The sequence below is a fragment of the Trachypithecus francoisi genome, unplaced genomic scaffold (genome assembly GCF_009764315.1).
Source record: "Trachypithecus francoisi isolate TF-2019V2 unplaced genomic scaffold, Tfra_2.0 Lachesis_group16, whole genome shotgun sequence".
NCBI classification, from domain to species: domain Eukaryota; kingdom Metazoa; phylum Chordata; class Mammalia; order Primates; family Cercopithecidae; genus Trachypithecus; species Trachypithecus francoisi.
The window spans coordinates 77,064,787-77,078,573 of NW_022681461.1; the positions used below are offsets into that span (position 1 = coordinate 77,064,787).

General features: G+C 41.2%; 1 protein-coding gene across 4 annotated transcripts in view; it reads left to right on the forward strand.

The window, feature by feature from the left end:
- TMEM245 (transmembrane protein 245) overlaps window positions 1-13,787 on the forward strand; it is a 105,028-nt gene that overhangs the window by 87,728 nt on the left and 3,513 nt on the right. For 3 of the 4 annotated variants that reach the window (XM_033237875.1, XM_033237876.1, XM_033237877.1), the window contains one exon: window positions 967-1,161. The exons of the other annotated variant lie outside the window; for it this stretch is intronic. In XM_033237875.1, coding sequence (XP_033093766.1) covers window positions 967-1,161 — 195 coding nt within the window. The remainder of the gene's footprint in view (window positions 1-966; window positions 1,162-13,787) is intronic. 4 annotated transcript variants of the gene reach the window in all.

The window sequence follows — 13,787 nt, forward strand, 5'->3', positions numbered from 1 at the left end:
GACGGAACGGGAAAAAAAGCTTTAAGCATTTTTGATAGTTTTCCTTGAATGTGTTGTTTAGGGAAGAAGTTTACTTAGCAAACATGGAATACTGCCCTAAATCATTTTTTTGGAATGAGAAAGACAAACACATTATGAATGTAATATATTGGTTTCCTGAAGACTGGTTCTCCACAAGTCTTACTTTGATTTAACTGTAATATAGAACATCCTTCCAGGATATTTAGTTATTTGCCCCTCACTGAATTGTTCTTCTCATCTATGTTTAAAACTAGAAACAAACAGAATGTGACTTATTTCCCAGTCCTTCTGATGTCAGTGGTCCTTTCTTGTCATTGTCAATGTGCTGTGCTACTGTGTTCTATTTTATTTCATTCCACTTCCGTAAGTGATACTGTAATAAGCTGGAGGGCATTTGTGATTCTCCTGTGAAATAGAAATGTTGGGCTTTGTGACAGATATTTTCCTCAGGAGGCCTTTTATCATTACCTGTGTTAAAAACTGTATTTTAGGAGGTTGCCAAAAGTCTGACCTATGAGTAACAGGGATGCTATCGTTGTTGTTGTTGTCGTATAAAAGCATAATTAACTGAATTATATGCTCACTTAATTATCCTTGATGGAGGAAAACTTAACAGGTGACTCCTAACCAGTCCTAAGCCAACATTAACCCATCATAGGCAGGCACCTGAAATGGGTATAAAATATCTATTAACATTGCTGACTTTATTATTTCATTCCTGGAGCTATAAAAAGAGGCAGATGTCACCCATAGGAAAAAAAAATCTTGCATCTCAGTGTTATTGCAGTCAGTGTTCATTGTATGCATCGAGGTGATCTAAAAGATCTAAAGAAAGCTGATAATATGCTAAAAAGCATAGTGTATTAAAGAATGAACATTGTATTAGAAATGTATTTCAGATTTACTCCAGTTTTTGTATGTTAAAGATCATGCTCTTTATTCCAGAGGTGGCCATCCTTACCTGACAGGTTTGGCAGTGGCCGGTGGAGCATACTACCTAGGCCTGGAAGGAGCAATCATCGGGCCTATTCTTCTCTGCATACTTGTGGTTGCTTCCAATATCTATAGTGCCATGCTAGTGAGTCCCACGAATTCAGTGCCCACGCCAAACCAGACCCCATGGCCTGCTCAGACTCAGCGGTGAGTTAAAGCAGAATAATCGTAAGCTGTAAAGCTGTCCTGTCTCTGTATTTGATAAGTAGCTTCATCCAGACTTGTCAGGATAAGGGTATTTGAGTACCAATGCTGTAATAAAGGTTGCAGAAGACACTAAGTAAATACAAATCATTGGCAGAGTTTTGGGTTTCATATACCAAGAAAATTTAAAACCTATATTGAGGCAGGGAGCAGTGGCTCACACCTGTAATCCTAGCACTTTGGGAGGCCAAGGCGGGTGGATCACCTGAGGTCAGGAGTTCGAGACCAGCCTGGCCAACATGGCGAAACCCCATCTCTACTAAAAATACAAAAATTAGTCAGATGTGGTGGCGCACGCCTGTGATCCCAGCTGCTCGGGAGGCTGAGGCAGAAGAATTGCTTGATCCCAGGAGGCGGAGGCTGCAGTGAGCCCAGATTGTGCCATTGGACTTCAGCCTGGGCAACAGAATGAGACTCTGTCTCAACAAAACAAAACAAAACAAAAAAAACCTACATTGTTTGAGAATTGTTAATGTCATGAAAAGCCAAAAATAAAGTTAAAAAATTTAATACCATGTAGAACATGGTATACCAGATTGAAAGAGACTCAAGAAGTAGGACAACCAGGCCAGATGCAGTGGCTCACACTGCTAATCCCAGCACTTTGGGAGGCCAAGGTGGGCAAATAACCTGAGGTCAGGAGTTTGAGACCAGCCTGGCCAACATGGTAAAACCCCATTTCTACTAAAAATACCCAAAAAATTAGCCAGATGTGGTGGCAGGCGCCTGTAATCCCAGCTACTCGGGAGGCTGAGGCAGGAGAATTGCTTGAACCTGGGAGGCAGAGGTTGCAGTGAGCTGAGATCATGCCATTGGATTCCAGCCTGGGCGACAGAGTGAGACTCTGTCTCAAAGGAAAAGAAAAAAAAATGGAAAAGAAGAAAAAAAGGAAAAGAAATAGGACAACCAAATGCATTGCATGAGTCTGGGATAGATTTCTGGATTGGGGATGGGAGAAATCTATAAAGAATATTTCTGAAACAATTGGGGAAATTTGAACGTGGACCATATGTTAAATAATATATCAGTGTTAAATTTGGTTTAACCAGTTTAACAATGATACTTTGATAACCAGTGATACAATGATAGCCAGTCATAACCAGTGACACTTTTGTTCTGTAGAAGAATGTCCTTTAAAGATGACCGGTCATGATGTCTGCCACTTATTTGCAAGCAGTTCAGCCAAAACAGAGGGAGAGAGGAAGTGGCTGTAGCAAAATGTTAACAACTGGTGAATCTAGATGAAGGATATATGGTTGTTAATTGTACCAGTGTTTCAATTTTGTGTAGGTTTATACATTTTTAAAATACAAAGTTGGGAAAAAATTATTTGGGACACCAATATAGAGTTGCAACGTGTTATTTTGTAAGTACAGATATGAAAATAACAATTGCTGTTATCTGCTGTCACCAGCATTTCATAAAATAAATTACAATGTTTGAAAAATTTTCCTAATTGTCTTATTTTCTTAAATTTCTTTAGGTATAATTTATATATGGTGAGGATGTACATCTAAATAGCCAAATATACCTCTAAATAGACAGGTTGATTTTTTCAACCTTCTAGAATATTTTTGTTATTCTAGAAGGCTTCTCCCTGCCTCCTCTCAGACCCCACTGCCTGCTGATGTTCTAACTATAGTCACTTTTCATTAGTTTTGCCTGTTTCTGAACTTCATGTGAAAGAAATCGTATGGTAGGTACATACTCATATAGTCAGCCCTCTTTGCTCAACAGTGTATCTCTGTGTGATTCATTCATGTTTTCTTTCATTATTGTCTAATCTTCCATTACATGAATATATTGAAGTCACATTTAATCATTGTAGGACTAATAGATATTTGGGTAGTTTGCAGTTTATGTCTAATTCAAGTTGCTATACTTTCTTTTTTAAAAAAAATTCTTGGCCGGGCGCGGTGGCTCAAGCCTGTAATCCCAGCACTTTGGGAGGCCGAGACGGGCGGATCACGAGGTCAGGAGATCGAGACCATCCTGACTAACACGGTGAAACCCCGTCTCTACTAAAAAATGCAAAAAACTAGCCGGGCGAGGTGGCGGGCGCCTGTAGTCCCAGCTACTCGGGAGGCTGAGGCAGGAGAATGGCGTAAACCCGGGAGGCGGAGCTTGCAGTGAGCTGAGTTCCGGCCACTGCACTCCAGCCTGGGCGACAGAGCAAGACTCTGCCTCAAAAAAATAAAAATAAAAATAAAAAAATAAAAAATAAAAAAAATTCTTGTTTTGCCATGAACGTTTTGGTACATGTCTTTTGGTGGACGTGCGCATAGTACTTACTGTAGTTGGACATATACGTAAAAGTGGAATGTCTGGTTATACATCTGGTTTTAAGTTTAGTGGATACTTAAAAACAGTTTTCTATGTTGTGTGCCAGAAATTACATTTTAACAACAAAAAAGTAAGAAGGACAGTTTCAGAATAAAAAGTAAAAGTAAAATTGTTATCTGCAATTGGGAAACACTAGTTTTCCTGCCACTGGATATTCTTGTATAATCAAGGAGTCATTGACAAGTTGTTTCTGACAATGCATTTAATGAAAATATTTTACACTTTTATGTAAAATTCTTTAACACATGATACTGCTTAATTTTGTTTAATTTTGTTTTCAGTGTTATATTTTGTGAAGAGAGACATGGTCCTTTAACTCGGGACAAATGCAGTACAGTCTCTGAGTTAGAGCTGGTTAGGGGCCATTTTAGCCAATGCATAATCCTTACTTGATGGCAGGGGAAAATCAGTTTTTCCCAAAGAATAAAAGGAGAGGTGCTTCGGTGATTTTGACAAGGGCCTTCCCAATTTGGTGGTGGTGACACTATGATATCCTTTTCTGCCTTTGCCTCTTAAAGACAAGTGCTCAGGTACCTGAGATGCCAGTGTGCTCAAAAGCAACAGAATGCACTTGCTAACTTGAGGCTGTGTTCCGTGGGCTCGCCAAACACAAAGAAAAAAGAGAATTGATCAATATTTTGCTGTTATTTTGAGTAAAACTTAATGATTTCAAGTTACTAAAGCAAGAGTTAGTTTTTAAGGTGAAACAAAAGCAACTTAAATGAATCTTTTACAGATAATAAACCTTTTCAACCCTTTCTCCTTCTGAAAGTACGAAATGCTTATGTGGTATGGCGGAGTAGAAAAAGATAATGTGAGGACCCATATATATAGCCTTTGTCTTTCAAAGTTACTCATGCACGTAGTTTAAAGAGTCAAATTTCTACAAAACTCAGTGAAAAATAAGGGCTTTGCCTTCTCCGTCTTCTTCCTTTTGCTAAGAGGAACCACTTTTTGACCCTAATTATTTTGATATTTACCTCCATATCTTGAAATGACATGTTTATGGCCGGGCGCGGTGGCTCAAGCCTGTAATCCCAGCACTTTGGGAGGCCGAGACGGGCGGATCACGAGGTCAGGAGATCGAGACCATCCTGGCTAACACGGTGAAACCCCGTCTCTACTAAAAATACAAAAACTAGCCGGGCGAGGTGGCGGGCGCCTGTAGTCCCAGCTACTCGGGAGGCTGAGGCAGGAGAATGGCGTAAACCTGGGAGACGGAGCTTGCAGTGAGCTGAGATCCGGCCACTGCACTCCAGTCCGGGCGACAGAGCGAGACTCCGCCTCAAAAAAAAAAAAAAAAAAAAAAAGAAATGACATGTTTATTTCTGATTTGGTCATGTATAGGCATCATCTAATAACTTCCCACTTGGAAGGTTAGAAGTTAGCGTTCACTACCCATTCCCCCAGAACAAACTGTGATACTGGTTAGATCAGTATTCAGGTTTTACATTATTATGACTTTAAATTATGTTTATATTTGAGCCTTGTCATATATTCTAATATTTCTTTACCCCTACGACTTTTGCTTTCTTTTGAGTTAATAAAGATACTGGTTTTTATTTGCTTTGCTTTGCTTTCCATGTACTTAAAACTAATCCCATCTCAAGCTCTGCACCAGGCACTCGCCTATCCACTTGGTATGTTCACTTGCACCAGGCATAGTTGGTCTTCTGAACAAGACTCTCCTGAGTGTCCTGGTCTGCCCATTTGGCTTGCTGTTCAGCTGTCACCTTGGGTATTCCCTCAACTCTCCCTTGCATTGGAATCCTTATTTCTTATATCCTATATAATTTTCTTTCTTGATTTATTCCTTTCTGGTGGAGCACATCGTCTTGTAGATTTTCGGGAAAATATGCAGAGGAGGTAAATTTTGAGGGATGATGCATGTCTGAAAAAGCTTTTCCTAATGTCATACTTAATCCAATAGCTTTCCTATGTAGAGAATTCTATGCTTGACATTTTTTCTTTAACATTTCTTTATTCACTGTTTTCTAGCTTCTAGGATTGTTGTTAAAAGTCTGAAGCAATTTTTATTCTTGATTCTTGTTAATTTAACTGTTTGAAGACATATAAGATCTTTTTGTTTATCTGTGTTTTTTGTCCTGATGGGCACTTGCTAAGACCTTTAAGAGTGAAACCTTATGTTCTGGTGTTCTGACATTTTTCTTGAGTTGTTTCATTATTTTCCTTTTCTTCTTTCAGAAATTTATTTTATTTTGCAATTGACCTTCATAGACTGGGCATTTCATATTTTAAATACTTTCTCTCTTTTTTCACTTGTGTCTTTTTGGCTCCATTTTCTGGGTGATTTCTTCAACTTTATCTTGTAGCTTTACTATAACGGTTTCCATTTCTACTTGCACATGTTTTTCTGTCTCCTTTATTGAGGTGTTATTTCCTTAGAATAAAATGTGCCTTTTTAGCCTACAGGTTTATATTTTGTATGACATGTAACAAATTACACATGTTTAGCAGCTTACTATACATTTACGATATAGCTTCTGTGGGTCAGGAGTTCAAGCAAAACTTGGTTGGTTCCTCTGCTTAGGACCTGACAATCTGCAGTCACAGTTGGGGTTTCATCTGTGGATTGGGGTCATCTTTCAAGCGGTCCTATTGTTGGCATAATTCATTTCCTTGTAGTTGTATAACTGAGACTCATGGCTCCTAGAGGCTGCCTCTCTTCATAGGCAGCTAATAATCTGGGTTTTTGCTTCAAGGCCAGCAGGAGAGTATTTTTCTAACTTCAGTCTCTGACCCCTAGACTTTTTAAAAGAGTCTCACTCTGTCGCCCAGGCTGGAGTGCAATGGCCGGATCTCAGCTCACTGCAAGCTCTGCCTCCCAGGTTTACACCATGCTCCTGCCTCAGCCTCCCGAGTAGCTGAGACTACAGACGCCCGCCACCTCGCCCGGCTAGAATTTTTTTGTATTTTTTAGTAGAGACGGGGCTTCACCGTGTTAGCCAGGATGGTCTCGATCTCCCGACCTAGTGATCCGCCCGTCTCGGCCTCCCAAAGTGCTGGGATTACAGGCTTGAGCCACCGAATCTCTCTTTTTTAAGTCAGCTAATGAGGGACATTTATGACATCTATAAAATCCATCCACCTTTGCCATACATGTTGAGCATCCCAAATCCCAAGTCGGAAACTCTACAGAATCAGAAACTTTTTGAATGCCAACATGATGCTCAAAGGAAGTGTTTGTTGGAGCATTTTGGATTTTTTTTTTTTTTTTTTTGTGGAGACAGGGAGAGGCTCACTCTGTCACCCAGGCTGGTGTGCAGTGGCACAATCGCGGCTTGCTACAACCTCTGCCTCCCAGATTCAAATGATTCTCCTGCCTCAGCTTCGTGAGTAGCGGGGACTACAGGTGCATGCCACAATGCCTGGCTAATTTTTGTATTTTTAGTAGAGACAGGGTTTCACCATGTTGGCCAGGTTGGTCTTGAACTCCTGATCTCAGGTGATCTGCCCTCCTCAGCCTCCCAAAGTGCTGGGATTACAGGCATGAGCCACTGCACTCGGCCAGCATTTTGGATTTTGGATTCTTGGATTTGGGGTTAGTATAATGTAAATCTTCCCAAATGCAAAAAAGATGTGAATCACTTCTGTTCCCAGGCATTTCAGATAAGGGACACTAACCTGTATTAACAGAACCACAATATCGGGTATTGAAGATGTTTGGCTGTTGGCTCATGTTAAGAATGAGACATGGCCGAGCGCGGTGGCTCACGCCTGTAATCCCAGCACTTCGGGAGGCCGTGGTGGGTGGGTCACCTGAGGTCAGGAGTTCAAGACCAGCCTGGCTAACACGGTGAAACCCCGTCTCTACTAAAAATACAAAATTAGTCAGGCATGGTGGCATGCACCTGTAGTCCCCGCTACTCGGGAAGCTGAGGCAGGAGAATCATTTGAATCCGGGAAGCAGAGGTTGCAGTGAGCCGAGATCGTGCCACTGTACTCCAGCCTGGGTGACAGAGTGAGACTCTGTCCCCAAAAAAAAAAGAGACCCAGAAGCTGTGGTGGATTATGATATATGTTCCCATAATATAATGTGGCAGGGCCACTGCTTTGTCCAGCCCTTAATATCAGTGATTTTGGTCCCCTTTTTGGGCTCATGTAGTCCTCAAAGAAAGAGCTTCTAATCTGGCTAGAGACTAAAAGCCTGGCTGCCAGCCTCCTGGGAGCCAGGAGGAGGAAAGGGTCTGGACAGCCTTCAAGATGTAAACATCCACTTAATCTCCCAGTGTTGGGATGGATGCCCACCCTCATTTCTGCCTATTGTGCACTAGTTCAGAGACTTTTTGTTTTACCTCCAGAGGGGAAAAACCTCTAGTTTTCTGCCAAGGAGGGGAGAGGGTGGAGTCAGCTGCTTGGCTGGGTGGGAGGTGGGGTGAGGATATCAGAGGGTGTTGTCTTACTGCTCTTTAAGGAAACTGTAGAGCAGTCCTGTTTTTTTCCCCCATCTCCGATTCTTACTTCCAGAGTTACTTGATGTCACCAGTTCCTAAGCCTGGGGGATTTCTCCGAATAAATCAAAATGTTTCCCAGCCTTTCTCACTACTGGTTTAAGATTCAGCTTTTTAGGGTCTTGTGTTAGTCTGTTTTCCATTGCTATAAAGGAATTCCTGAGGCTAGGAAATTTATGTAAAGAAAAGAGGTTTATTTTGGCTCATGGCTCTTCAGACTGTACAAAAAGTATACTGCCAGCACCTGCTTCTGGTGAGGCCCCAGGAAACTTCCAATCATGGTGGAAGGCAAAGGGGAAGCAGGTGTGTCACATGGAGAGCGAGGAAGCAAGAGAGATGAAAGGCTGTTCTAAACAAACTGCTCTTACCTGAAGGAATAGAGCAAAAACTCATTTATCATTATTAGGGGGAGGGCACCAAGCCATTCATGAGGGATCTGCTCCCATGGCGCAGACACCTCCCACTAGGCCTCACCTTCAACATTAGGGATCACATTTTAACATGAGATTTGCACGGGATAGACAGCCAAACTCTATCACATATGCCAGATCATAGCAGTCACACCCGCTTTCCACCTTCTTAGAATTTGTTGCCTTTGCCTCTTAGTTCTTTTTTTTTTTTTTTTTTTCATGGCCTTTGCTGTCCAAGGTGCGGCCACACTGGCTTTCCATCAGGCCTCAGATACACTAGGTGCCATTGAAACTCTGGGCCTTTGTGCTTGCTGGTTTCTCTCTCTGGATAATCCTCCATCTGGATAATCCCCCCATCTTTCCTTCTTAAGGAATTCCTAACTATTCAGATCTCAGTTCAAATGTCAGTTCATCAGAGAAGTGTTTCCTACCCCCAAGATTAGGTTATGGCCTCCTTGCCAGTTGAATGTGTTTTAGTTTGTACCTTGTACTTACTTCTTTTGGAGTACAGTTTTCATTTATATACTTGATTATTTTTCTCTCTCCCCCATTCCAACTTGACTATAGTTGCTGTTACTGCCAGGGCCAAGTCTGTTTTAATTACTGATGTCAGCCTCTGTCAACAGTATTTTGTACTCAGAATGCTCCATTCCTAGTGGAAGAAATGAATGGGCTGTGAGGGAATAGTAGCTACAGAAGCATGAGCTCTGAAAGGGCTTGGCTTTTTCTAGGAATTTGTATATTGTTACAGTGTGACAATAGAGGATAGATGGTTGCATTTTATTAAGCAGACATGCCTCTTAATTCCATACCGCAAAAAAACTTGTTAGACTACTATCTTCACACAGATGAATGCCCATTCTCCTAAGGAAAGATTGTAGGAAGGAAGACCTTCTCTGCTGCTCACTGTTGATAGTGAGAATGTAGTGAGTACAGCACAGCTTTGGGCTCCCAACTATTTTGGCCTCTACTGAATAATCAGAACCTTTCACTTCCTTTGTTCTCTATTAATAGTGGGCTTGTTTAGGGAGATGGGATGGTAGGGAAAGGCAAAAAATCCCTGTAATCATGCATACTTTCTTGATTTTTGGACAGGATAATCAGACTTGCTTTGATAGACTTCTTTCACTTCTACTAAAAATTGAGCAGCAGTCTCTGAATATTAAAGCCCAGAAAATCCTGTAAGGAGTATATCCCAGGAAGTCTTTGGGGGATGCTATTCTCCATATTATAGTTTTCCTTTGCCGTCTGTTACACCTTGACAGTGTTGAAGGTGGCAACTGGAATGTGATCCTTTAGGAACTCAGCTTTATGTTTCTCTAGGGAAGATTTAGTAACTTGTGGCTGTTTTTGTACTCGCTTTTTAAATCTGAGGTTTATATCTTTCATAACTAAATACCCAAAGTACAATAAAAAATGAGTATCTGCTGGGCATAGTGGCTTATGCCTGTAATCCCAGCACTTTGGTAGGCCAAGGCAGGCGATCGTTTGAGTCGAGTTCAAGACCAACCTGAGCAACATGGTGAAACCCCATCTCTGGGTCTCTGTAAAGTGAGGCATAAAGATACGCGCCATAAACCAGCCCCACTTCTGCAGATCTTTATGCTCACCCTAAGAATTTCATTTGGGGTGTACTCGCTGTCATTCCTCTTTAGAAGATTGAGAAAAGAGAGTAAACTGGGGCTAGAAACGGAGTACATTTGATTTACTTTCTGTTACTTGAAAATTTCCTGAATCTGTTCATCCTCTTTACTCCCAGCGGTGTGACCCACTGCCAGGATTGCTTCAGCAGCCTCTTTACTGGTGCCTGCCTCGAGTTTGGCCCCCCTCTAGTCTGTTCTTCATAGCACCCTCTCTCTGATGTTTCTGAAACATAAATACTCTACTCTGCTGCTGCTTAAAATTCCCACAGTGGCTTCCCATGGCCTTCAAGATAAAGCTGACATATTAATTTGCCCTGTCAGACTTCTCTTCTCATGCCTTTTTTCTGTCTACTTCTCCAGATTCATCTCTGTGCTGTGTGCCTTGCATTTCATTTTTCAACCTTATTAAACTTGTTTTAGTTACCAGAAGGCAGTGTCATCTTTGCAGTGTTGTCCCCTCTGTAAAGAATACCACTTTCCTCTCAGCCAAGTCCAATATCATGGTCTATACAAAGTACCCTTTTTGTGAGAAACATTACTGAAACTGAACTAGGTAAGAAGTCCTTGTTGTGTCCCTGTGGTATCTTATACTTCTGTTGAAACTTAATACATGTTTTATAGATGTGTGTTGAATTCATTGTTTTTTCCCATCAGTTGGTAAACTTTTTGAAGGTAGGAGCTATATCTAACTTGACCACTGTTTTGCCATTCCCAACATGGTGTTTGGTGCATAGAAAGTGCTAGGTGATGATTTAGTGAAGTTGTGAAGTAGTGAAACCAAAAGCAGATTAGATAAAAAGGATTTTTCAATACAACCTTGAGGCCGATAAAAGAGGATGGGACATAGTAAACCCCAGCCTTAGAACTGTATTCCAAATTTGTTGGAAGGGAGGGGATATGTATAATAGTGGTTGCATGTGGTCTGTCACAGGATTGTATGCTGGTGCTGGTGTAGGAAATACACACTCAGTGCTGGGGAGCCAGCTAAGTAAGTTAAATTAGTCAGTTATAACTTTCAGCCATCCATAACTTATTCTGCACGTCTAGGAGGCTGGAAGTCAGCAAGTCTTCCATTGTTAAATCATAAAAGATTTAAACATTTACATGGAGGGAAGAGGGTAGGGGGTGAAATGAATTTGTAAAGATCTCATTGAAACTTTGGGGCAAGCAGTTACCAAAATATTTTCAAGGAGCAAGGAATAGTGAGAGACTACACTGCACAATCCCTGTTGCTCTGAAAGGAGGTGTAAAATGTTAACTAGTCCCCCAGTCACCTGTGGTCCCATTCTGCATTGCTTATTCTTAGATGAGAAATTCTATAACCATGATTTCTTGCAGCATGATAATCCTTAGAATTTGGGAAAGAATACCGTATTTAGATGGTTTAGGTAGGATGTTAAAACATTTTCAGAAAATAGTATCAATGCAGTGTTTATTTTTAACGCAGAGAGTTATAGTTTTATGAACTTTGCTTATTAGTTAGAGCTGTGCCTCTGGAATAAGCCAAAAACCAAATAATTTCTGCATCTCTAGACTATAGATACTGTTTTCCTGGAGATAGAGATTTGTTCAAGATCAGTGTTACTTCAGTAGGGTTCTGTATACACACACACCTCCCGCTCCATCACCCTAATACCCTACATACCTAGAGAGAACATTGAGATGAAAGACTCTTAGTAACTGATTTCTAAGCTTGCTTCAAGTTGTTGGTTTTCTTTGTTTTGTTTGTTTGTTTTCCTGAGTCCTTTTGGAGGCTTTCTTGGCCTGGAGACAAAATTTAATAGTAGGTAGGAATTTCAGGGTTACAGCTAAGCTTACTTGTCAACAGAGAGCAGTGACTAGACTAACCACAGCCTTAATCTTATTTAATGTGTCTTTGCCCTGAGGCAGAAATCTTCATTCATAATTTAGAGGAAATAAATAGTTAATAGATATAAAATTGTAGGTATCTGAGAAATTTGAAAAGATTCAAAGAACTCCGTTGGGTATTAGAAAATGCTTTGCAGTATTAGCCAGTTTTTGACTATTGCTTGCAAAGATTTTCCAGGACTTTTCAGAATTAAGTGCTACCTGAAATTCATATTGTCTGAGACAGCAGCCAGCTTGGTCTGTAGACAAATGTAAAAACACAAACTTGGGTGAGACTGAAAAATAGCTATCTAGAGCTATAGTGCTGACAGGAGTGTGAGGGTGATTTTTTTTCTCCCCAGACATTTTCTCATGTCTGGAGTCATTTTGATTGTCATTCTAGTTGGATAGAGGCTGGGAATGCTGCAGAACATCATATAATGTAGAACAATGTCAAGATTGAGAAACACTGGTTTGAGATAGATAGATAGATAGATAGATAATGCATATAAACATACATGTGTATATACAAATCTTCACTTTCGGACTTGTTTTCAGAACATAAAAATCTTTAAGAAAAGAAAATTCGGCCGGGCGCGGTGGCTCAAGCCTGTAATCCCAGCAGTTTGGGAGGCCGAGACGGGCGGATCACGAGGTCAGGAGATCGAGACCATCCTGGCTAACACGGTGAAACCCTGTCTCTACTAAAAAAATACAAAAAACTAGCCGGGCGAGGTGGCGGGCACCTGTAGTCCCAGCTACTCGGGAGGCTGAGGCAGGAGAATGGCGTGAACCCGGGAGGCGGAGCTTGCAGTGAGCTGAGATCCGGCCACTGCACTCCAGCCTGGGCGGCAGAGCAAGACTCCGTCTCAAAAAAAAAAAAAAAAAGAAAAGAAAATTCAATTATTAGATCAGCCAGCATCTTTAAAAATGGTTGGTGTATTCATGTCATACATAAACCCTCTCAAAGCTTCAGGATCCATAGCCAGGAGACTCACAGTTTTTCAAAGTAGAGCTGTGCTAGTAGAGGTGTGCTTCAGAGATCCAGAGGCTTAGGGCACCATCATTGAAAGAGCCTTGACATAACTGAACATCCTTGAAGGTGATTTCTTTTCTGTGACATTTTACCTGTTCCCCTCTTAACACTGAAGTGCTCTCCTCATTGAGTGCTGCAAGGTTAGTCTTTAATTGAACTCTGCCTTGCCTGTGGGCCTCCTAAATATTTGTATGAATTGAGAGTCAGGAGAGAAAAGGAGTAAGGGAGGGGGCATGATTGTGGAATTACATTTGAAGTTCAGATTGTTTGTTCTGTAAGTTTTTAGGTGATTGTACCTAATGAAAGCTTTTTGTTATCTTTAGTTTCTACTACTGTGAGCTGTTTCTTAAGTTTATGGAACACTTACTTTATATTGTACTTCATTTTATTCCTTCTTCCCTCCTTCCCTCCCTCCCTTCCTTCCTTCCTTTTTTTTTCGGGGGGTGGTGGTGGTGGTTGTGCAGGGTCTCATTTTGTTGCCCAGGCTGGACTGGAGTGGCATCACCTAGAGTCACTGCAGCTTCAGCCTCTTGGGCTCAGGTGATCCTCCCACCTTATCCTCCCAAGTAGATGGGACTATAGGCATGTGCCACCATGCCTGGCTAATTTTTAAATTTTTTTTATAGAGATGAGGTCTCACTGTTGCGCAGGCTGGTCTTGAACTCCTGGCTCAAGCAGTTCTCCTACCTCAGCCTCTTAAAGTGCTAAGATTACAGGTGTGAGCCACCATGCCTGGCCTTTAGCTCTATTTCTAATGAACAAGTTGAGTAGTTTGTTGACAATAACCAAGAGTTGGTTATTAGTATGAAATAAACTT